This window comes from Ciona intestinalis, chromosome 1 (genome assembly GCF_000224145.3).
Source record: "Ciona intestinalis chromosome 1, KH, whole genome shotgun sequence".
Classification (NCBI taxonomy): domain Eukaryota; kingdom Metazoa; phylum Chordata; class Ascidiacea; order Phlebobranchia; family Cionidae; genus Ciona; species Ciona intestinalis.
Window position 1 is genome coordinate 9,897,578 of NC_020166.2, and position 25,234 is coordinate 9,922,811.

General features: G+C 35.5%; 1 protein-coding gene and 1 long non-coding RNA gene across 7 annotated transcripts in view; one reads left to right on the top strand and one right to left on the bottom strand.

Annotated features, from left to right (window-relative positions):
- The window catches only part of LOC108950375, a 34,657-nt gene that overhangs the window by 1,818 nt on the left and 7,605 nt on the right, over window positions 1–25,234 (top strand). For 2 of the 4 annotated variants that reach the window (XR_003397540.1, XR_003397539.1), the window contains exon 4: window positions 206–264. This is a non-coding gene — a long non-coding RNA (uncharacterized LOC108950375). Of the gene's footprint in view, window positions 1–205; window positions 265–17,714; window positions 17,986–18,106; window positions 18,379–25,234 lie in introns of those variants that run through there. The other 2 variants (XR_001975213.2, XR_003397538.1) reach the window with 2 other exon arrangements.
- Window positions 114–24,620, bottom strand: hox3 (homeoprotein 3). 3 transcript variants are annotated; one of them, XM_009864042.3, is made up of 9 exons: window positions 24,501–24,620; window positions 21,771–21,959; window positions 21,209–21,404; window positions 17,237–17,398; window positions 6,589–7,829; window positions 3,805–3,958; window positions 1,842–2,008; window positions 1,286–1,405; window positions 114–1,082 (listed from the first exon to the last, which is right to left on the bottom strand). In XM_009864042.3, the coding sequence occupies exons 5-9, from the start codon at window positions 7,658–7,660 to the stop codon at window positions 394–396; spliced, it is 2,202 nt and encodes a 733-aa protein (XP_009862344.1). In that variant the 5' UTR covers window positions 7,661–7,829; window positions 17,237–17,398; window positions 21,209–21,404; window positions 21,771–21,959; window positions 24,501–24,620; the 3' UTR covers window positions 114–393.

Consider the following 25,234-nt stretch of genomic DNA (forward strand, 5'->3'; position numbering starts at 1 on the left):
TTTTAAATACTACGATTAAATACTATGATGTGGTGCATATATGCCTATTTTGCCCTCCCCCCCCCCCAAAAAAAAAAACAAGTAAAAAACACCAACTAATTTCATCGGCACAAAGTTTTGGAATCAAATTTATTTAAAACACTGATGATTCTTTAACTCGTTAAATACTGTTTAACAATCGTTCAATTCCTATTGCATTGGACAGGAAAGAAGTTCAGTATTTCTCGATCAAGAATATTCGGCGCTGCACGGATGAAATTTGCGGTGAGCTGCATTAAGTTTATATTTAACACTTGTTGATTGTTACACATTAATAGCGGTTATGACGTAAGCAAGCGCGCAAGAACACTGGCGATACAATGGAACTTTTAATACGAAAGGCAGGGTGGGGTCTTATAAGTGTGTAAGACGTTGGAAGTGGCCATGCGGTAAGATCGTCTTTTCCCCGTGTGTTGGGTAGGCAGACCTTGAATAATCGAGAGGGGTCGCAGGTGATTTTTCGGTCCCTGTGACACCCATAGCAGAGCATGAGGATATATATTCGGGTGTGGAACCGTAGTATAATGGTAGGAACTGGTGAGGCAGGTTTCGCTGGCTGGCATGGGTGAATGGATTAAGCGGGGGGATTTCCCCGATTTCTTGACCCCGACCCCCATGTACGTAATCACTGAATGACGTAATAGGACGATGTTGATGGTATCGTAACCCGTTTGCTTGTGAGTGGTTGTTTTGTCTCGCTGCCGATCTGTATATTGCGTCATCATCGCGTTTATCGTCGCGGTTTCTTTCCGTTTGTTTTTCGAAGAAATTCGAGTGATCGCTCGTTCTGTGAGGTTGGTAGTACCCCGTGACGTCATTGTGACGTCGTTGATCGTTCATTGGGGACGTCACGACCGATGACGTAGAGGTTTGATCTTGTTGGAAGATTGATTTTATGTTTTGTGGTGATGACGCGTTGCTGGCGCCGCTAGATGGCGATCGAGTGATTTGCGAGTTGACCGCATGGCGGTGCATAGGAGCTGCTTGTCGCGCGGCCATTGTTGATGACGTCACAAACGCTTGTAGCTGGTGGGTCGGTGACACTGTGACGTAACAAACAAATAATATGATGTTGAAGTTATGGGCCAATTGGCTTAAATTCTTATTTATTTTTACGTGTCACACTGTAGGATCTCACCCATGTAGAATATTGTGATGTAATAAATAATGAATTTATTCTATACAAAACCTTGTCGAAGACCTAGGACTTGGGCCAGATTTAAAAATACCAAGAATAGTAAATTACCTGTATTAGACATATCACACATATTGTGATCAGGTATGGCTTCAACTCCATTTGTAAAGTGCCCACCATTAACTTCTGGTCCCATGTAATTATTCTGGATGCATTTCCCATTCATTTCTTCTGCAAATACACACAACAGTTTTTTGGTTGATATAGGTCGTTTTAAACAAGACTTTATTTATTGCGTTATTAAACCAAGGCGTTTCAAATAATATTCAGTTTATTTTAAAACTTAGTAAACTGCAATAAAAGGTATTGTTGAAGCGATTACAATTTACCCCACTTTACAAAATAAGTTGCTTTTTGGAATTAAAGAAATAAGAGGTATATAATACATCGAAAGTGTTGGTAAAGAGAGGTTGTATTCTATAGGGGTTAGCTTTTATTAACCCGACACCACGTTACACAACATTACTAGTGAGGTATACATTAGATTGATAAAATTTATTTTACAAAAGGCTACATAACTTAGTTTATGGCGACCACCAAACCAATAAAATAATATGACGTCACGTTCACGCGAGTTAATGACGTCATGTACACGTCATAATAATACCTTGGTATAGAATAGGTTGTGCTCTCAAGTAAGGATTAGGTGGGTAATGGTGTTGGTGACCATGTGCCCCCATAACCGAATCCCCATTATTCCTCTGTAGAACCGCTTTCTGCTTTTGCTCCTTCTTAAACTTCATTCGACGATTTTGAAACCAAATCTTTATTTGCCTGGAAAAGATTTCTTGTATTGAAATAATAATAATAATAGTAAAGTGGGGCAAGATGGGGCATCTTTTCATTCTATTTTCTCGTCTGATTTGGTGGAAAACAAAGAACATTCAAAGAATTATAAAACCGTATCCTCACGACTCCCATAGACCGTTGTTAATTGTTTAAACCACAATCAGGATATTTGGATATTATGTGTTAAGGTTGTCCCGTCTTTCCCCACCCTACTGCATAAAAAGCAGGGTGGTGGTTTAAAACCCTATAAAACACTTGCTAAACGCGCTTAGATTTTCTATGTACAATACAGCTACGCTTGTCAATACATACAATGAAGTAGTTAATTTTTCCAAAAAAAACAAACGTTTTTTCCCAAAAGCATGTTTGTCTTTTAAATCAGGAAATATGTGCATAATTTTGTTTAAACTCTCCTAGTAACCGTGAATTTAAACGTCAGAATTTATTTCAAAATATAATATTTCTAGTTTAAATACCACAGTAAAGTTGTTTTCTTATTTCAATAATGACCAAGATTGTTCAGTAATTACAGTGTTTGTTTTCGATCTATTATTTAGAACATAAATATTTGAAGTGCAACTTATTTCTGAAGCAAGTATTACGAAACGGTTGAGCAAAAAAAATCAATCATATCTACGTGATCGTATATTTGTTAAGCCCTTTGCAAATGCCTTAACGTTACCAACAGCATAGTATTATCATGTACGTTATCTTTTACATCTATGCATTTGGTATCTTTAATCTAAACATGGGTGTACAGGAAAGGCTAATTAACAAGTAATGGTTACAACAAATACACGAGATTTTATCATGAAATCTTGAGTTCAGATTATCACAGTTAGGGAAAAGTTAACAGGCAAAATCTTCACCAAGTGCCATGTATTAACAGTCGCTTAATTAGCTAGAGACTTGTTTAAATTTGTTGCGTTAAAATTTATTGATATAACATGTAACACTCTGTTTTAATCAGCGTTATCGTTTGTATTGGAATTACTTAGTAATTGTCAAGTAAATCCCCATCTCATGGTACTTTCTTTTCCGTTTCTTATATAGCTTAGAACCTTTCTAGTCGCTTTAACTTGTTCGACCTTTCTGTGGTCTCAGGGAGCTTTTAAGTTTTCTCAAGTTACTAAAACCCCCATGTGTATAATTTAGTTTACACCACTTATTGCACATCCATGGAAATTCTCCTGATATGCTAGAATACCCAACCAACCCCAACACAGTTAAACCACCATCTACGTAAGCTCCAACCGCGCAGTACACCAAAGTAACCTTGGATTACCACAACGCCCTACAGTACACTGCCATGGTGTTAGTGGGATAATGCTGTCAGCAATTTATCTAATGTTTATCTAATCCGGATGTTTTTTATAACACCAGCAAAAGTTATACGTTTCTCACATTTAATATGGCTGCAAGTTGTATGAATAGTAAGACCATATTTTTGATTAAAACCTTGTTGATGATTTACGTTTGTGAATTATATTTTTATTATTCCGATAACATAATTTACAAACATGCAATTCTATCGGAACTCTAAAGTAGGGTGGGAGAAGATGGGACACCTTTCAACTGTCTCGTCCCATTTGGTAGTAAACAAAGAACATTCAACGAATTCTAAAACTATATTCTTACAACTCCCATAGACCGTTGTTAATTGTTCAAAACATGATTAGGATATTTGGATTTATGTGCTAAAGGTGTTCCATCTCCTCTACCCTACTATATGTATTAAAATCGTCGCTGTATACACAACAACTTCAGCCTTAGCCCCTTACCTCTCTGTTAAACCAAGCCCCTGTGCGAGTTCGATTCTTCGTGGTCTGCATAGGTAGTGGCTGAAGTGAAATTCCTTTTCCAGTTCCACCAATTGTGAGTTTGTGTATGCCGTTCTTTCGCGTTTGCTAGCTGAATAGCATTTGTCTCCGTCCCCTGTGACGTAATAATCAATCTTGTAATGTCATAAACCATCAGTGAAAGTTGTTGTCAAAGAAAACAAGGTAATTGTGACGTATTAGTGGAGCGATTGTCCGACTTAATTATGAGGTTGATAAAGATAGAGATAACAACACGACGTTCTTTTCCAGCCTTATCTATCTTCGGTTGATTATAATGGATTTGCGGCGCGTGTTTAGGCTTATACCGAGAACATGCGATAAATTTTAGGCGTAACATCGATTACGAATCGCGGCTTGGACGTTTCAGTCGTTCGGACTTCACCAGTCATAAGACCCCGACTGTGGTTTTTTTACTGACGAGACTATTCGTCAAAGGTTCTAACATTTTCCGTGTAACTAATTGTGTTACCGCTTCGCTGAATCGCGGATTATGAACTTCGATTTCATTGTTACGTCATATTGGCAATAGAATGTCAACAATTAGTTTATTATATGTTTGCAAATTCAACAACTTTGGTAACTAAATATGATAGGCGTTAAACGCAACAAAGATACCTTTGTTTCAAAACAATACAATATTTAGATTGGTTATATGGTAGAGAAAATTATAAAAGGCTTCTAAAATTTCGCATGTAATTTGCTAAAGTTGCCACAATAGGTTCTTGTTTTTGTGTTTATATCTCAAACCTAGCCAAGGCACGTTGATATTTATTTTGGAATAGAAATATGAGATGAATAGACCGAAAAAAGCTTGACAATTTTATTGTTTACCGACTTTCTGTAAACGCATTAATACGCGTAAAATTGGCATTACATTTATGAATCACAGTTCCGTTTGTGATCTAAGAATTCAGTGTGCGTTCATTGTTTATTGCCCCACCTGGCGGACAGCTGCGAAAAACTTCAAACATATCGACCAAAAATAAACAAGAGCAACTTTTCCTCTCCTGGAACGAGGATCATGAATTTAATTTACGCCCACGGCGCATGTCTAGGGTGCTACGTAACACGGTGAAATAATTAAGTTAGCCACTTGCTTATGGCTGAAAACACCAGAATCCTGATCATGACACACGTAGTCGCAACCTCTCGGTCACTGACCTATAGGGCGCAAGGTGAAATTTGACGGTTCATAGTTTTTGAAGCAGTTAAACTAAAAACACTTTTTTACTCAATGTTTTGTCTTTAATTTATAGTGAAGATGTATAAAATGTACATTTCAAAATAGTGTATGTAAATACAATTTTATGTTTAAAATGATACAGGTTAACTTTTTCCTTTGTGTAAGATAACGAATAAAACCCCGTTTGAAAACAACATATGAAATAGCAGCAGATCCACATACTCTATAGAACGCTATAAACCAAATATGCATACAGCTTAATTCAACCGCTAAACCCAACGCATAAAATTGTAGCAACTCAGCCGATTTAACGCCACGCACAAAGCATAATATCACCACCGTAAAGTTCTTTTCAGATGTTGTAACATGATTCGACCCAGCTTTAATGGACGACCCAACTTAGCCTATATGTACCAACCAGTGATGTTAGCTAATCACACATGATCAAGTTACGCAGCTAAATTTAATTTTTTAATAAACTAGTTTTCCAAAATATGTTCAATGCCTTATTTTAAAGCAATTCAAACGTATACCATGTTCAATATATGATTTACTACATTCTTAGTTTGTAAATCTCCATTGCAACATTCAAATACGCTGATATAGAGATAACTGCAAAGCAACCTTACAGCAAAAATTAAATATTAAGCTAATGAACTTGTCAGAAATGTACACGTCTTATAAAGACAAAAAATATATTCTACAATATATGACAATTGATGTTTATAGTCTAATAAAGGGGTTTATTATGTAATTTATTGTGACTATTACTTCATGTATATTATTGCTTTCCTCACAAGGGATTCTGTTATTAAACAGAGCGTATATTATAACCATCATTTAGCTCTAAGTGACGAAATAATGGTGGTATTTGAATTGCAGTTATGCGTGCTTCCATAAATTGGTCTGTACATTTTGTTGACAGTCTAAAAGTCAAGTAGTTTTGAAGTGGTTTCACTAAATTTGTGTTAGTTTTAAGATGAGCTCGTGTTGTATAAGCATTGACATGACATATATTTGCTGTAAGGTGTCAATGTGTGCTTAGTTAATATTTGTATACATCACTGTAAAAACACATACTGTCTCTAGTATTTACATATGGTTTCCATTCACTATTTAGCAGAGATTAATTTTCCCAACCAATGTACTTAACCATATAATTTCAGTTGCCATTTACCACTAAAACACTACATAAGACTATATAGAAAATACGGATACACCATAGCTACCTTACATAAACCATTACTTTTATAAAAGCATAGTTTTTCCATTTAGAAGGACTCATCTTAAGCATTCTATACAATCTATAGCATTTAACCGCATTCAAACTATCTTATTTATGTACCACATTTTAAAAGATGTATTTTACATTTTAAATGTTATTTCCTAATTCAAAATATCTTAAACTCCATACTAATAACCACAGCCCAGTTAACTTGGTGTTTAAAATCGTGGAACACAAAATTTGAACAGAGAGGATTGAGTTGAAAATGTGTCGTTATATATCCTCTTACTAAACATAAGCTAATTTTATTTCTTACCTGACGATGAGTTGCTTTCAGAACTTGAATGTTTCTTCTTTTGATTTTTCCTTGATTCTAACATCCAGTCAAAGATGCCAGGATCTTTGTTCTGCTGGTGTTTAGGGTTTGTTGTAGCGCCGCCATTTTCTCGTATTCCCGTTTGCTTGCTATTTATATCAAGGTCCATGCTGTCTTCTGCTCCTGATCTAACTTTAGAACACTGTTGGTTAGCTCCACTATCTGTAATTGTTGCATCCAATACAGCACCACTCTGTGCAGCTTGTCCGGTTTCGTAACCTCGGACCGAAAGCCTAGGATCGGCGGCAATTTGAAGCTCCGATGCCGGCGACTTGCTCATTTCAGGGCCGGGCGACCCTTCGCTACCCGGCGTTTGAATTAGTGTCCTTCCCCTGGGCGACATTAACACAGCACCCGAGTTAGGAGAGAGTGGTGAATAAAGATCAGATTTAGCATCAACGACAGAGCTTGCAAGTAACTCCGACGTCGATATTCTTGCTAGTTCCTCGCCTTGTTGACTCTTATGGCTGCCGATAGATTCTTGGCTCTGTTTTTGAAGGTCGTTATCATGAAATATCGCCGCGGGTATCACGACTCCATTTTCTTTCTCTCCACACGAACTTCGGTTATTACTGTTATTCGCGTTGATTGCTTCGCTAACAGAATCGCAGCCTGAGTAAATTCCAAAACCTCGACATTCTTGTGATGTCACTGACGTACTGTTTTCATCTATGACGTCACCACCATCGATTCTTTCCACCTCGTAGTCTAGGTTGTAAACTCTCTGTGACGCAATAGTATGAGTTGATTGTTCGGTGTAGCCTGGTTGGTCGATTCGCGACGAGCTCGTTCCGTTCGACTGATTTCGTCCTTTCGCTGATTCTGTATGTTGATAATTCTCAATTGCTGCATTCGTCGTGTTATGTCCTTCAACCCCCATGTAATAACTTCCAAGATCTTCTATATTATTGCCCGCTCGCTTCTTACCAAAGTAATCTCCACTATTCTGGGTGTTCGACGCGGCGACGCTATATTTGGTCGCAGCTGGTGCTTTCTCTTGCCCATTCTTCATTGCTCGGATTGTTTGCTGATAATGCACTTTGTCGATCAATCTGTGACGTTACGGTGAAACGTATCTTCACGTAAATCCAATTTTTTTTTTGTTTTTTTATAATTCCTTTAAACCCAAGAAGACTGTTGATTGATCTCCGAGATTAGGTTCCAAATCCAAACTGGACGCCCTGCATTAATTAAAATTATTCTCAATATTTCACATGAAATACATTTAATATATTGCTTAATTATTGAATATTTTGTAATAACTTGAATTCTAGGATAATAAGTTTAAATGTACTTGTTATTTTTTTGTTCAAAAAAGGTCAAAATTTTATTTAAAAAGTCGTTGTAACAGTCTGAGAATTGTTAAAAAATTGTAAACAAATCCGAACTCGTAGTAACCGCGCAAGCATCAAATGTGGTTCGATTATTATGACCAGAACGTTTCCCGTTCAGCGCTAACGAGGAAACTCATTAACGTTCACGCTACCCGTGTTTCTAGATTTATCGTTAATGCGATTACTGTTTCGCAACAATATCGTTTTCCTCAAGTAGATTTTAATTGGTTGTTATGACGTAGTAAATCTTAATGACGTAATAATAACGTTTGTTACATGTAAAACAGCATTCCAGATTAGTCACAGCAAGTAATTGCCTTCTCAGGTTTACCTGATAAACCATAGCGACTTGATGAAGGTATTTATATACTAATAATCGTCGATTTAATCGCAGCTAAGCTTAAACAAGTTATTTTTTCAAGAGTACTTTGTTTAAATGCTCCACTCGATAATTGACTGTGATAAACTAATTGAGCATGTCTATCTTATAATTAAAAATTATCCAAGAAAAATTGTAAAATGTATTACGTAAACGCTCAGACTATGTAACTTGTAAAACAACGATATTAGTATAAAAATATTATTTTGCTGTAAATTTAATACAAAAAATATTATTTTGCTTTAAATTTGAATACCACTGACTTTAAAAGAAGGTCAAATTACGTGCGGAAATTAGCTACAGGTGATGTCTAAGTGTAAACACGCATACGAGTTCTGGTGGCAGCACATTAGGGGAATAAATTTTGCTTGATCGGAGGGGAGTGTTTGGGACAACAATTTTACGACACTTAGAGCACACGCTTCATGGGGCAAAGATAATGTTTGCAAACGTGATAATGCACATTTCAACGTCATAGTGGTCATTATTAGGACTGTAGTGGGCATTTACATAGTTGAGCAGATGCACAAAGTAGTTCGGCCAGCCAAGGCACGAATTAAGTGGTTTACACCAAACACGGAAATGTAAACGATTGTTTTAAACTTCTAAATAAAACTCCTGCCCTGGCTGCTGCAAATTTAAAAAAACGCTTGAAAAAATAAATGTATAATACCTTTACGAGAATTCAGTTTTCGCTTTTAAATTGATATTCTCGAATTTATGTCTCATGTGTAATTCTATTAACGAAATCTCTATAATTAAATCCATGCTAAGTAAATGTTCTTTACTAAAGCAAGGTTAACCTGTAAGTGCATGGTATTGACAGCTCCATCCATCAAAGCAGGGCTTAATTCTGTTTAGTTTACAACCTCAGCATTCAGTATAACCCCTTTTACTTATATCTGCATTTCAATAAAACCTAGTCCTAAATTATTAAAGCCCATGGCCCGCCAGTACCGAGGGAAACATAAACTATATAAAGATTTCCGTATTTTAGTTTCATTTCGACCCAGAAGTCAATAAATTAGGTTTATACCGCAAGTGATTTAGTTTTTATTATTTTAAAATTATATATTAAGAATATGAATTTTAAATTTGCCCTACACCTGCTTCTACTTCTGCATTATTTCGTCATAGTCGCCTATGTTTGTTTCGTAAGAAACGCGGATTGTAACGAGCGCGTGAAACAGCTGTGCGAACCAATAATCGGCTTACTCTATCTATATAAACAGAAGAATAAACCTTGTACATGGAAGCGCTATAGCCGCCATAAACCCAAGATCAAATAGAATAATCCATTAAGTAATGTTTACACCAACGTTTCGTATATTATCGGAAGTATAATAGCATTGTAAAACAAAATTATTTCTTTAAAAGTTAGTTTAAATTATATAGTACAGTGGGGTACGATAGATACCGTTAATACATAATGCCCCGTATTTCTTGATCGTGTTTTTAACACTTAACAACGATTTTATAATGTCGTAAGGATATGGGCATGTAGTTTTCTAAATATTCTTTGTCAACTGCCAAATTGGAGGGACAAAAGAGAATGAAAACATGTCCCATCTTACCCCCAACGTACTATTATCGAATTTTATTAAACACTTTTCACTGTCACAACTTAAATTTGTTATAATTATGGTTGTTAAATTATGTGTATTAAAATTAAAAAATACTTTTTCAAACAAAATTTAAATAGATCAAATGTTAGATATATATACCATGATATTTATTCAAACTTGATCGGTCTTACTTTTCTTCGTGTTCGGTGATAAAATCCACTGTGACGTAACATAGCGATTTCCAATTTTACTTAACACTTATTACTGATCTAATACGTCATAAAATGTCTTGTTACGTAATACTAAAGAGACAATGATATTGTTAGAAAACAAAATGGCGTCGGTGTTCATCAAAATTAAACTTGAAATTCCTTTGTGACGTTTGAAAGGGTAATATTTCGCCCCAAGCAATAAAATAACTAAATACAATTTAGACAAGAATGTTTAAATATTACAAAGTTTTATATCCATCAAAATTTTGTCACAATCGTATTCCTATTTAGCTAAATCTCGAACGCAACCTTTATTCGAACACTATTTCAATTATTACGTCACAGAATACATATGTCATTATCTATTAATCTGTCCTTCTATACAAATACACCTGCCATACATTGTGACATCACACACTATAAAACAGCGACACATCTTGGGGTCCATTGTCATATAATAAAGGGCATAGTTACGTCACGTTCAAGGTAGTGTACGGATCATTAGGTACCGGTTTATCAGCGCGAAGCGAGTTGTCTTCGATTACATCCTTTGTACAAATTTGTCAAGGGCTACTTGCAAGCGAATCAAGGCGTGACGTAAAATAATTATATTAAAAATAATATATTTTTTAACTAAACTGTATTGGAATATATGTACATCAACTGTACTGTGTTGTAAGTTGGATACCGTTAGCGCATAATAATCAAAATAACTCCCTTTTTACCAAAGTACTTGAATATATTTGTTGTGTGTGAATAGTTGTATACAGTTATTAAAACCTTATCGTTAATATGGGACGTGTTCTGGCTTTATAACATATACTACTGTGGGGTAAGATGGAATGGATACCGTTATCACATAATATTCCATATTTTCTAATCGTGTCTATATATCAGTTAACCACGGGTCTTAAAGATACAGTTATATAATTTTGTAAATATTCTTTGTTTACCACCAAGAGACGATGAATCAGATTAAAAACAAGGCCCATCCTACCACAACCTACTTCATTTAAACTGTTGCAACCATGTAATAAATGAAGGATATTTTTATACAACGAATAGGAAGGTTTTACAAGTTTTAAATAAAATCAGACAATTGTTGTTGTTTTCGTCTTGTCTCATCCTATAAAGTTTCCAAACTATCGAAGCACAATTCATCCGTCTTAGTTAGCGACGCTCCACCAGTTCTATCGATTAAATAAACACCGAAGTCGGATTCGTTTTATATCACTTTTGTGGTATAGCTGCTTCCTACGGCAGTGTTGCGCAATTTTGTACCAAGTCAATCTAGGTTTAGCGTTAGAATAAGTCGAATTTTAGAGCTGGAAACACTGGTCGGTTAAAACACACGGGAACACTCCGGAACCTCGCGATTTTTCTTTCTATTGTTCGATTGTGACGTGGAACAAACGCAGGTAATCCATCACAATCAAAGATTCCTATTTAAAGATTGATGTTTCGAACTACTTAACCTCATCGATCGAACGACTACGGATCGCAAAACGAAAGAATTTCAGCGATTTTGTTGCACGGGATGCAGAGATAAAATTTTCACTCTTATTCCCAAGTTACAAAACACCACGAAAAAATGTTAAAAATAATTTTACGCCAAGCTGTTAACATATTGCGAGCCACGCTTCTAGATTTAATGGATTATTATTAAATTTCGGTTTGATTTATAATGACAGATTTGGCGAAACAGCCTCGCAACACCGCTGCGTCTCGCGGGAGCCGCACGACCCTGTACCCCTTGCTTTATTGCGCGTAAACAAGCCTCATTGATGCGTCACAATCCTCATTTATCACTTCGAGACGTCGCTTTGATGTCGACTGCACGTTCTTTGCAGAAGGCAAGGTTCGGGCGATCGCGGAATCGCCGTCACGTGTTCGCGTTGCATTCCCACGCAGCTACTTCCGGTATGTTCAATCAACCGGAAATTCAATTTAAAAAGAGCGACTTTGCGTTGCGCAGTAACGGAAATGACGTTGTCAGTCGATATACGTACCAGCGGTTTTGTTTAAATCATGACGCGCGAAAAAGACGTCGAAATTTCGCAATTCTTTAGTTCTATGACGTAACAATGTGGTTCTAAGGCCGCGCAATTCTAGAATACTATGTATCTTTTATATGACGTCAAAGAACATACTTTTACTTGAACTTGTGTGACGTAATAAATAGATTTCCTGCGTCGAGTGACGTAACACACGCGTCATTATGTGTAGGATAGGGTTTATAAATTACTCCACACGTCGCATATTTCATTGTTATCGTAACATAACGTGTTGTTATCTCACAACGACTTCACTTGCTGGTGTTAAACTTGTGCAAGTTTATCGCGCATGTCGCGATTAATCATTGTTACGTCACAAAAGAGGCGAGTTCAATGTTATAGTGACGATGGAAGAGAACAAGATGGCGCAACGAGTGTGGGAAAAATGGTTTATGGCGTAACTCTAGTCTTAAATAATCGCAATGTTTATTTCACGGCTGTTAAATAAATAGCGTCGTAAAGTTTGTGTTGATAAACTAAAAATACATTTCGGTATTGGTTTAATTTGGGGAAATGTATTTTGCGTTAAATGTATTTTGCGTTTATTTATGACTATAACTATATGGTAATTTGTAACGCCATAAAACAAGACCTCTGACGGTACTGTTTTTAATAGGGAGGTAAAATGAAATCTATATTTTGTTTCGAATGAACGAACGTTGAGCATAGATTATTAGGAAAAATAAGTTAGAACAAAATTGAATCCACGCGTTGTAGCTGGAAGATGGGCAGGGAATTTAAACAAGGACAACATGGACGAGTTCGGCGTGTTGTTTCGGGTCGGTGTAAAGCAAACAAAAGACTTTTCGTCAACTCTTAACCTCCATATGACCCGACAGCGTCCATCTATCACTCGAACCCGACAAGCGTCCACTTCAGCGAGCGCGCGTTACAAGCCTCGAGAGTTGCCGACTATAACTCGCGTTCTGAGCGCGAAACTTCGTTCTAGATTCGATACAGTTGCACCTGCTCGCGAACGCAGCGTTATTGAGGCAACAAACCATATTATAATCCGGATAAACGAAGATTACGCTTTCGTGATCCCGCTTATCTTTGATTCGAGTGATCAAAACAGAAATACCTTATGCACCTGCCGAGCGGAAATTCGTTCTAACGTAACACGATTTTTAGCAATGTTAAACACAATGTAATGCCACAAACAATACTATAACTCAATAGTTCATATATTACAATACAAAACATCGGCGATTTATGTACTTTTACAGTCGCATTCGCGCTTAGGGCTTATACGATAACATCTAATAATTAACTCTACATCAAAAAGTAATTCTGCAATTTCTTAATCTGGCTCGCCTCTTCTAAACTACTCGTACCTCCTCGTAACAGAACATGTTTGTCCGTGTGATAATGCCCGATTGTTACAGCACTGACTCGTTTATCACGTTGTAACCGTATATAAGGCTGTTAACTCGCTCCAAGCGACAATGTGTCTTGGCGATGCGGTGGTCATTTAAATGATGATGAACTGGTTGCTAATTGAAAATTTTCCGGGCGGGAATAAAGTTTGAAAATCGAATTCAGTTGTTTAATTTGAGGGGTTTTGTTGTTTCAATGGGAAAACTGGTGCCCAGTGATGCGTGGAGCAGATGACGTCAAGAGTGATCCGTCATACTCAACTCTGTGACGTCACAGAAGGATGTAGAGGGAAGCGACCGGTGTCCGGAAGTTTAAGTTTTTGTGCTCAGTGTTGCCGGGTGTAGTTTACGTCGTTACACATCCGCTGTGCAACACTTGAGTATTTTTACACTTGGTAGTGTTTTAAATTTTTCACCCGGAAACACTGCGACGTCACAGGGTGGTGTCTGGTAGTTAGGACAATGGAAATCTTTACATTGACCAATCAGGGGAAGGTTAAGGCGCAGGGTTTACGGTTGCAGGATTAGCTCTCTTGTTTAATAAATGTTTGTTTTAATAATCGGGTTGTTTAGGTTAAGGTTATATAGGAAATAGCATTGTTAAGTTTAGTTGACTATACTATAAGCGCAATATATTATTTATTCGACCATTCATGGAAATAGGTTTGCTTTTTTATAACCCATTTAAATTGTGGTAATTTTAAGACGCAACAATATATGTTTCATTTCAATCCGTTTTGCAAAGTTATCAAAGAAATAATTAATAAACAAAATTTGAATTCGATATTTAATAAGAATTTTATTGTTCACCGAACTTGTACTCGGGCCGAGGTGGATATGTGAGTTTAAGAATTAATGTGATTATTAAATGATAATAATAACTGGGTCAGAGTAGGAGTGGGGGAAGACGGGACATATTTAGCCCATATTATCCAAATATCCTGAACGTTTTTTAAACAATTAACCACGGTCTTTTGGAGTCGTGAGGATACGATTTTATAATTCTTTGAATGCTTTTTTGTTTACTACTAAATCGTATAAGAGAGTAGAACAAAAGATGGGCCATCTCCCCCTGTCCCTAATATACTTGAAACATTTATTACTACGAAATGAATCGTTAGGTCGTTTAGAAACAACTGCATAAGCGTGCGTACTTACCCATGCTGCAACCGAGAAGCTTTGCAATTTAGGTGCTGCATAGCACTACCTAGCGGTTTAAGTTATGCATGGTGCATGCACACCAGGTAGCGCTGTAATAGACGTGTGTTTCTTTTTGTTAATTCAAATTAAATGACGAAATAGCAAATTGCGTGTCTATTGTCGTTTCATTAATTCGTGTTTTGAAACTAAACCTAGTCAAACAAATTGCCGAAGTTTGCCCATCATGCCCTACTCAATGTTTTGAGTATTCAATAAGCCACGGTTTGTCACATACGAGAGTTTAGGTCGATTTTTAAATTACTCCATTAGTAGATTTGAATGCCACCGTGCAATTTTAACGACGGTCGTTTAGACATAAAATAGAGTATTGGCCCCTAAATTTTTGTTATTCTAAGTTGAGTCCAAATAGATAATCAGTTTCTGTTCTAAAAGTTAAACAGATTTATTGTTTTTAAATGAGGTTATCGCATGTAAAGGTCGTCCTACCATTCAAACTATCGCCTTACGTACGTGAAAGCAAACGCAAAATAAGGACGCCCCCAAAATAACCCATTTCGTCACTTTGTATGACAAATCGTGTGTGTCAAAATCAGACCCGCGTGAATGGCTCGACCACCTGTAATAACATGTAACTTTGTAACTGCTAAAATCAACGATTGCTCTCTTTATTAAATTCGTTTCATAGGTAAAAAAAGTGTTGCCAGATTTATTTTTAGAATCGTTTCTTTTTTAACGCCTTGTTGTACGCATATAATATATAAATGTTATTAAAATTCGCGGAAATTTTTAATGCATTGAGTAAACAACTTTTTATTCTGGAAACACTGGCCCGGGTTCGTAGTTTTTCGCGTGAAATCGATCTTGACCGTGTGGGGTAAGACGGGCGAGCAGATGGCCAATTAAATTCTCTTTTGCCTGTTTACATTAGCGAGTTATTCGCGCAAATTTATCCGGGTCTGTGGCCCATCAATCACAATGATGGTTCTTCTGCCGCGCGGTGGATCAAAGAACCACGTGATCTGTCCAACCCACGTGACCTTGAACGTATCAGGTTGCCTATTCTCACAACGTTTCATTTGCCGCTTTCTGATGGATATTCTTAAAATCTTGCGCCCCAATTATGACGAAACACCTGGCCGATTGTTTGCAGACAGTCGCCGCAAACTTTTGATAAATCGACGCTAAAGAAATTGGAAAAAGTTTAACATTTTCACGCTACCTGTTTATTGTTGTTTTGTGTTAACACAAACATAAATTAACCGCAAAAATTAATTAATCCACTCTTTATAAAACTTCCGTAAATGGTAGTAAATCCGAGCAGGTTATCTTGGTTCGACAGCCTTGTACATTGGCTATGTGTTGTTTATTACGTCATAGTTGCGATCGGGTAACTGCCGCCATTTTGTTAAGTACCTTAAATTCATTCACTTGCCTTTGCTTAAATTAATAATTTAGAAACAGTGACATAAATTGTAACCTTACAATAAGTTAATAGGCGTCAGTGAAAATTTTATGTTATAAGGTAACATATTTGTTGGTACTTTAGCTTATAAGCTAAATTTTTAACTAGTTGGTAAAGTATGACAAAATAATTTGCCACAGAAACAAATTGTAAACTATCAATGTGAATATATTTGAAGTCCTAACATTCAGAAGTTACTGTCTTCAATTTTGTGCTTGGTTACACAAAATATTTAGCGTCGTATATTTAAATGCAACAAATTGTTGGTTTCTAATTTTAAAATGTGACATTTCCTATTTGCTCTGTCAAAAATGGTCTTTTATGACCCAACACACAAAGCTAGCAATCTTTCAATCTTTGCCGCCTATTGTCATTGATTATGACTCATAATAACTCTTCCATTTAAACTTCAGATAACAATATGGATATGTTTTGTCATAATGGGCTTAGTAAGCTTATAGAGAGGCTTATATTGATCTAATTTGAACAGGCCAAACTATGAACAGTTTAAATCAAATACATTTAGCTTTTCTTGGTAAATTGTAACACATTTCTTTAAATAATAAGATTAGTCTAAAATCGCAGTCTTTTGTAGACAATGTTTGATGTTGCTTGACTTATACAGAATAATGCCTTTGTTTTCGTAATAAACGAAATTATTGTTCTATAATTGACGTAAATTCTGGATTGTAATGACGTCATAGTACAAACTGTACGTAACAAAACATGTTTATAAAGTGCGGTTTAAAGTAAAATGTTATCTGAGTTTCATAGACACGGCTAATTTAGTACAGACCGCACGCACAGCAGTCGCCATTTTAACTTTCCTGACACATCCGTAACTTAAATTTGACTTAAATTCGGTTTAAATTAGAGCGATAATTAAATTAGGTTCAACAAAATGGTCAAACTTTTTGCCAATTAACTTTCCAGCTTTGGGATTTTGGACTTGGCGCTTTTTCCACGGTTATCAGTAACTTTAAAGTGATATAGTCTGGTACAGTAGACTTTGCATTATAAACTCAAGTTGTTACTTTAGCCTTACCTTCAGTCCAAAGTTGTCAGCTTGTCCACTTCCAAGTGTTCGGTTACCTGGACGGTTCATAAATCAGCAGAGAGCTGTAGGTGCTTGACGTCGCCTTACTTGACGAATCGACTTATGCGCTGGTCTCCCAAGCCCGGGGCTTAACTTTAGCATTCACTTTCTCTAAAAAAGGCGACGAAATTAACTTTGGTATATTTTCCTTTTTAAACTTCACGGAGCTTAGTCCAAACTAAAAAATGGCGCGCTCTGTTATATGTATTGTTTACGGAAACATAATTATGACGTAACAGACCAGTTCGAGAAACAGCGCTTGCATGGAATGCTTTTAAAGTGTTTTTCGTGGAAAAGGCGCTAATTTCGAAGCGCTATGCAAGAATTTAGCAATAAGTATAAAGTGCAGTTGGAATTATACCAAGAAATACTTCTAACTTACAATCTCGCTTTAAACTAACCATATTGCAAATTCCATACATTGCAGAACAGTAGGAATTTTCATTGTTTATATTGTTCATTCACTTAAGCTCAATTGTCGGTTTCTTATGACGTCATAAAGTGTGTATGACATCATAACAATTCTTACCACTTTGCAACAATTGGTGTCCTTTACCTCACAATGCTGTTGATGACATCATAATACAAAGAACAATCCTCAATGAAAATTCAAAACACTTCAAGTTTAAAACTGAATATTTCCAACAGAATGTGAAATAACCATCTGACTTCAGCATAAAATGTTCCACAGTTTGTAGTTCGCACTCCTACCTCGTTCATTTATACCAAAAGCTTTTATTTTAGTTTATTTTTATTCCAACACCCCTAATCTAAGAGACTACTAGTTTTTGGTTGAATAAACAATGTCTATTGTGACAGATAATCAAAGTGATCTGACGTAACAAACAAACTACAATCAATTCAAATTGACAAAGGTAAACTATTACGTCACAACAACTAAATAAAACACTTGATAAAAGAACAATTCTGAAAAAAAAGTTTTACTTTAATAAAATATACACATGAAATAACTTAATATTCTTAAACTGCCGCGTCTTTACCAAAAATATTTATTATTCCCGTACATTACAATCTTTCATTATTTTCCATCATATATCTTTCTTTTTATGTAAAATGCAATACCTTTTTACTGTGTTAAAAATCTTGTAACTCGTTTTTTTTTGCTTTCACCAAACTTTTATTCCTTTAAATTGAGTTTTTAAATAATTTTGTATTCCATTTTATGTTTGACTTTTTTTTTCTTACGATTTCCGTATTGCACAGTTTACAGCCACGCATACATTTTATAAAAGTTCGTATATAAACAATCGTATTTGCAATTATACAACAATTTGTTCCAAATCAAAACACTAATTTCTACAGATAGTGATGCACTTTAAACCCACTAATGGGTTTTACCAAAGTCCGTATATAAACCTATATATTCAGACTCTACGTTACCACAACTTTAAGCTTTAACAACGCTACACCTAAAGTCATATGCGGACTCCACATTTTTAACTTTTACCCTTCGAGCCACAGCAGTACACCTAAAGTCATATGCGGACTTCACATTTTTAACTTTTAGCCTTCACAACCACAGCAGCAAACCTAAAGCCAAGTCAAACCCTTCTGTACCCTGAATGCACTTCATGCCTCACTAAGCAACAATAACATTGACACAACGCCACCCACATACACTCACTCAGATATTCCACAAATGCAACCCCTACATTACATATTTATTCACTTTTTCCCTTATATGCGTTCTATGTTTTTTTGGTGTTTTTTTTCTTGTTATATTTTATTGTTTTTGTTGTTGTTGTTTGGTGTAATTCCTGCAGTATGTTATTTCCATTGTTATTTATTCTCCATTTTGTGAAACTTGACCTTATTTGTTTTCTTTCAAAATAAAAACTGTTTCAAACTTGTCCAAATAAATGCTCCCTTTTTATGTGAAGAAACAACATATAGTACTTTTTTCGCACATTTAAAGTGAAAAATAGTAATCTAAATAAACATCTTATGCACAGTCATAAAACCCGAAGTACCGTTGCTTGTATATGATATCTATGTTGGTACTATGACGTTGATAAAGCACTCGATTTTATCCAATGATGTTGCGGCACGTAATAAGCTCTAATCCCCATAATATTCGCATTGATTCAATAAATTCCCATGTATTTCGAAGCAACTGTAGTCGGTTTCCAACTTTTACGTTTAAGTCGCTCGATCCTTCCCACAAAGTTCGATTTTTAGCGAATAATTAAGCTTATTGAAGGTAAAATCAAGCCATTGTCATGTCACAACCGTCATTGTTACTTACGTAAAATCGAATTGACACGAGAGGCAGTTTCGAGATAAGATCCTCTAGTTCAATAAATAATTCATCCGCTCAAGCAAGCGAACTATCGGTGGTTTCTTTGTTCTTTTAGTTAAACACGAGTTTACGAATCGCTAATTGTGCTGTAACTGCTTAGTTCGATCCTTAAAAGGACATATATTCCTAAAATCACGACCCTTCACTCATTAGCGTCGTCTAGCGGGCATGATATTTTAATGTTCCAAATTTGAAAAACTATTTAAAACCTATTAAAATTTGAAATCATTGTTTGATCTTTTGGTACTTTTGACCACGTAGGGTCAGTGTATCACTCATAGAGATCGTATATCACTTCACTGAAAGTGTAGCCGGCGATGATAGCTTCAAGAATTCTGAAATTTAACAATGGTGTTGCAGACAGAGCGATTGTTGCGTAACAAAGGCGAGTGTCAAATATCGCTATCGAGATTTCCTCCATTGTCCAAGTGAGGCAATGGAAAGTAATGGTCCAGTGCCATAAGTAATAAATTAAACAAAAAAATGGAAAAAAATCACCAAAATCTTTGAATTTGTTCATATAGAGCTTAATTGGCTTAACTATTTCAACTCTGCTGAAATCTCGTATTTAAATTTTTAAATTTAATTTAAAAAGAGCGTTTTCCTTGTCTTGCGAGCGTTATTACTAATTAAATTATTTTTACGTTGGAACAAATCACAGATTATTTTAAAAATCGCTTGTATTTTTCACTGTAAATATTCAAATATATTACAGCCGAGAACTTTGTTACCATCGAAAAACAAAAAATACAAAAGTAGTTTTATACTGGAGAACTCTTTTGCTTTATTATTTCAACTGAAAACATATTTTAATCAATCGTATACAGTCGTGTAAGAGAAGATAGGACACATTTTCTTTCCATTTTCCCGTCTCACTTGGTGGTAAACAAAGAAAATTCAAAGAATTATAAAACCGTCTCCTCACGACTCCCATAAACTATTGTTAATTGTTTAAAATCAGGATATTCAGATAATATGTGCTAAAGGTGCCCCATCTCACCCACCCCACTATATATTAAACCTACACCATACGGGATAGGTTCTCTACGTGACAAATAACGTCTGTTCCGTGGACTAAAATATCTCAAGTAGACAATGATGCATTATATACGTCACAATCTACTTTATTACATCGCATTATTACATCACAAGCCTACTTAATGTCACTTTATGGACGAACATAAGTTACCTGCTGCTAACATTATGACAAAATAAGTGAAAACAAATATAAAAGTCCAAATTTGTTAAAACATACAATACCAAATAGAATAAACTTTAAATAACAGTTTTATAAAATTAAAATTTATTAAAAGTGCTGGTAAAAATATTTTATTATTTCGAATAATATTTCTTATGTTCTAGCAATTGAAAAAAAAACTAATTTAGCTTGGGTTAGAAAACCATAGATTTAATATAAACATGGTCGTTTCTTTACTTATTTATTAACAAACAAATAATCCCAAACATAGCGATATACCTCAGTAGTTCAAAAAGAACCAGTATATCTTATAAGTAAACAATAACCTTAAAAATAAGAAGCAGTTTCAGAATCTACACCCAATAAACAAAATGGCGGGGAGTTATATTAATTCAAGACTTACCTCTATTTCAAGGTGATCCAAATGCGCGATTTTCTTAAATATTTCTAGAGAAGTTGTAACCCATATATATCTACGAAGTATTTGATGGATCTACGGTGTTACTCCCAGCCACGCGCGTCTTGACACTCGTAATAAATCATACAAGGGGATTTAAGCGTCCAGGTGTTACAGAGTGTGATAACATCAACTTTAAAATCTGAAATTCAAGTGATTTGTCAACTTCAATTCTCATGACGACCACTCGCTTTATGAAGACGCATTCTCTACTAATAAAAATGATTTAACCAAATCGCATGGACGTTAAAGATAAAATATCCAACAATAAAACCATTTTGCAATCACTGCTTTAACTCTGCAGCTCTAGGGCAAAGCTTCTACTGCGAGCTGACGAAGCAAAAGTTAAACGAAACCAATCATTCTGATTAATTACCCTCACACTCACTCTCTCTAACACAACCGCTGCTTCGCAAGCTGTATTTTTGCACCTTTTACTTATATTTTGGACCATCTTCTTTCGCACACCCCGCCATTAAAAATGTTCAAATACAAAGACATTACAAACCGGTTTATGTCACAATCTCACTTTAACTTTGGGATGAATTTCAACTTTCGCAGCTTCTTATCAACCGTTTACTCAACCCTGAATGATTAATCGTTGCCGGGGTTTTCTCTCGTCCAATCAGGGCTGGCCGTCGCTTGATTGACAGGTTTACCACGCCCACATGATGTCACAGTCTTGGGCAAAATTCAGCTGCAGATAAAATATTTAAATTTATCGAATTTAACTTTCGATAATCGTAAAGTACTTTTCTTTCATATACTTAGGTCCTGGCAGCAATTAAAATGCTTTTACCTTGAAACGGTTCGTTGGATCTAAAAAATTCCCAAACCAAGTAGATAGTCAATATTGTAGCTGCAAAAAAATCGTTGAAATTCTTAAGCTTCGAAACCAGGTTTTGCAAAACCGAAAACCATTCCAAATCTCACCAACACGCTATAACATGGTATTGATTAAAAAAGATTCAAACTTTGATAAAAAATATCGTGAAATATTTATTCTGATTTTATTTCGCAGACGTTAAACCCCATGGGACCTGGGTTGTCGTTTATCGAGATTAAACCACCAGAAGGTTTCTATAAACAAGTATTGTGACGTCACAAGCATAAGAATTACGCCGCGTTTTAAAATAGTGCCGTCACAGAAGATGGTTTAAAACGATTATTACGTCACAATAAAAAATCGAAGACTTAAGCGCTTTTAAACAATAACAAAATAAAAAGGAATCTTTGCGACGCATTTCCAAACGTTGACGTTGACGAATCACCGTCGGAATGGATCGCGCTATGCTATTGTTACGTCACAGAGAAAATTGTGCATCTCTGCCCATGGGAGTTGGCGTCGCCGATTATGAATGTCGCACTCGCGACTTACCCACATTTATTATGACGCTTAAATTGATTTAAATTTTAGCTGTCACGCGCCTTTGAAATGTGGATATCCAAGTCTTCATGTGATATTTTTGGAATTTCTTTTGCCCAGAATTCGTCATACAGTGACGTCACAGCGGGCTATATTTCGCTTATGTCGCAGTTTTGGGTCACGTGATTCTGAGTGCTACGGAATAAACACTTCGAGTCGCGCGGTTGTCGGTTATGTTTATATTAAATTAAACACCTTATAGTTCTGTGGGGTAAGACGGGATACCGTTGGCACATAATATCCCATATTTCCTGAACGTGTTTTAATAATTAATAACGATCTTAGAGTAGAGGAAACGCGGGTATAAAACTTTGTAAATAATCTCTCTTTACCACCAAATGAGTCGATAAAAGATAATGAAAACATGGACCACTTACCCCAACCTAATATACGTCACAAACGGAATTGTTGAATGTGTTGTTACGTCACAGAGGTTAAACAATTGGTTTGAGCGGTTTCTTTATTGTTTGAACAAGTGAACTTTTGTTTTACCTTCGCTCAGCTGTTTCCCGCCCAAAATAATTACCTTACACTAGTCTGCTTGTTTATAAAGGTACTTATACCAAATCCGATTTTATTTTTCATTAACAGGTTCAAAACTAGAAACAGTCAAAGTTTAGTGATATATTTTCTTATAGGAAATCCCATACATTGTCACGTGGTGTTTTTTTTAATCTACCATATTTTTAAGCATTTTTTAGAAGCTGTATCGTTTATTGAAACTTGGATGAAACCTTTAGATTACATTCGAGCATATCTATCAGTAACCAAATTTTCATTTTTTCTTTGGTATGCCCCTTTAACAATCACACCTATTACGTCACAATCAATAATAAGTTTTGTCACATTGACATTTTTGATTTAGGTTTGTCACTTTATTATGAAGAAGCAATATTTTTTTATAATTGTAGCGGTAAACGTCATTACAGTCTGTCTTGTTAAGATATGTCAACTTTATTACATCTAAATAACAATGTAACTTTGTAAAAGTTACAAATATTTTGCCCATCTCTACTTATTCTGTAATATATTAAACAATAATATGCTTTGTGACGTAATAGTAGCGTTACAAAAGCATTTTCTATTTATCGAAACAAGTAAATGGCGGGATCGGTTTGTTACGTCATAACAACTACTGTGACGCACAGTTAACGAAATAAACGCTGTTTGTATAAACAACAAATTAAATTTAAAATAAATCAAATAAATTTAAAGTCACGATTCATGTTTATTTAATTTATTTTAAAATTACCTGAAATATTACTGAGGATGTTGTTAACACAATATTGAATATTGTTGGTTGGGGTAAGATGGTCCATGTTTCATTTTCTTTTATCGTTCATTTTTAGGGAAAAACAGAATATTTACAGAAATATATTACTGTATCCTTATACGACCCCAAAAGAACGTTGTTAATTGTTAAAAAAAAACGTTTAGGAAATAATGCAATATTACTTCTATCAGTATTCGTCTTAACCATAGAATTACATGTACAACTTTATTAGAAGAGCAAAAACGCCACATACTACAATTGTGGTTTCGTTTGTAACCATGTAAGTTTTTTACACCGTGTGTTCGTCATGTTAAAAAGGTCGGCAAATTACTTGTCCATAACAATTAAAATTTTCCTCACATTTTGTAACTTTTCAGTGCGGGAAGTTACTTTGTTTAACTTGTATACAACCCGCGTTAACCGGTGACAAAAATTTGGTTCAAAAACAACCTTTTCAATGCTTTAGCTTTACCAGAAACTGCAGTCTGCACCCATATAAGGTAAAACTTAACTACAGTAAACAATTCTAACACACCTACCTTAAAATGGCGGCCGAACTTGGTATTTGACCTTGCTGGTACACAAGCTTGTAAACCTTTCTGCCATTTTGCTTCCATCTTCAAGCGTTTTTTTGTAAATTAAATTAGTAGTTTCAGAGTTTCGGAAATAGATTTAAAATTATTTTTTAACAAAAACATTACATCTGGCGTCTTGCCTAAATTTAAAATTAATTCCAATTTGACTGTTTCGGTTAAAATATTAGAATCTAACTTTCAATAGTTTACTAATAGTCTAACTAGCACTGACTGTAAGAACACCTTTTTATGAATACACGGTGTATTTCATCCCGGAGCTCCACGATCTTGTTTATTAAACTTTATTGTGACTTCCATGTCGACATGCCTTGCGAATTTGACTCCAAAATGTTTAAACCTAGAAGCGGAAATCGTTTTTAATCGCCCCATTTAACTTTAGTGTCTTGAACTTGTGATTTATCGTTCAAAACGCCGAGAAAAATCGTCCACGAAACTTTGTTTCCATTCAAACTATTTTTCCTAATTAGGATCTGTCGTAAAGACAACGGGTTACTGTTACGTCACAACCAAGCTTGAAATTACAATGATATTGCTTTACAGTAATTTGACGGCTAACAAATTGTGCTTCTGTTACGCGCCGTTTCATTCGCACACCATAATTTAACAGTTAATGGATATTGGTTATCTAGTAGGCCGTGGTTGTACTGCTATATATTCTAGCTTCTAAACAAGGTATA

Bases quoted from the DNA above. Each gene is read 5' to 3' on its own strand.
- hox3 (XM_009864042.3), bottom strand. From the start codon at position 7,660: ATGAAGAATGGGCAAGAGAAAGCACCAGCTGCGACCAAATATAGCGTC. The intron at 2,009-3,804 runs GTAAGGGGCTAA...AATCTTTTCCAG, and splicing joins GGGCTTGGTTTAACAGAGAG to GCAAATAAAGATTTGGTTTC. The intron at 1,083-1,285 runs GTAATTTACTAT...GTTACGTCACAG, and splicing joins GTGTGATATGTCTAATACAG to TGTCACCGACCCACCAGCTA.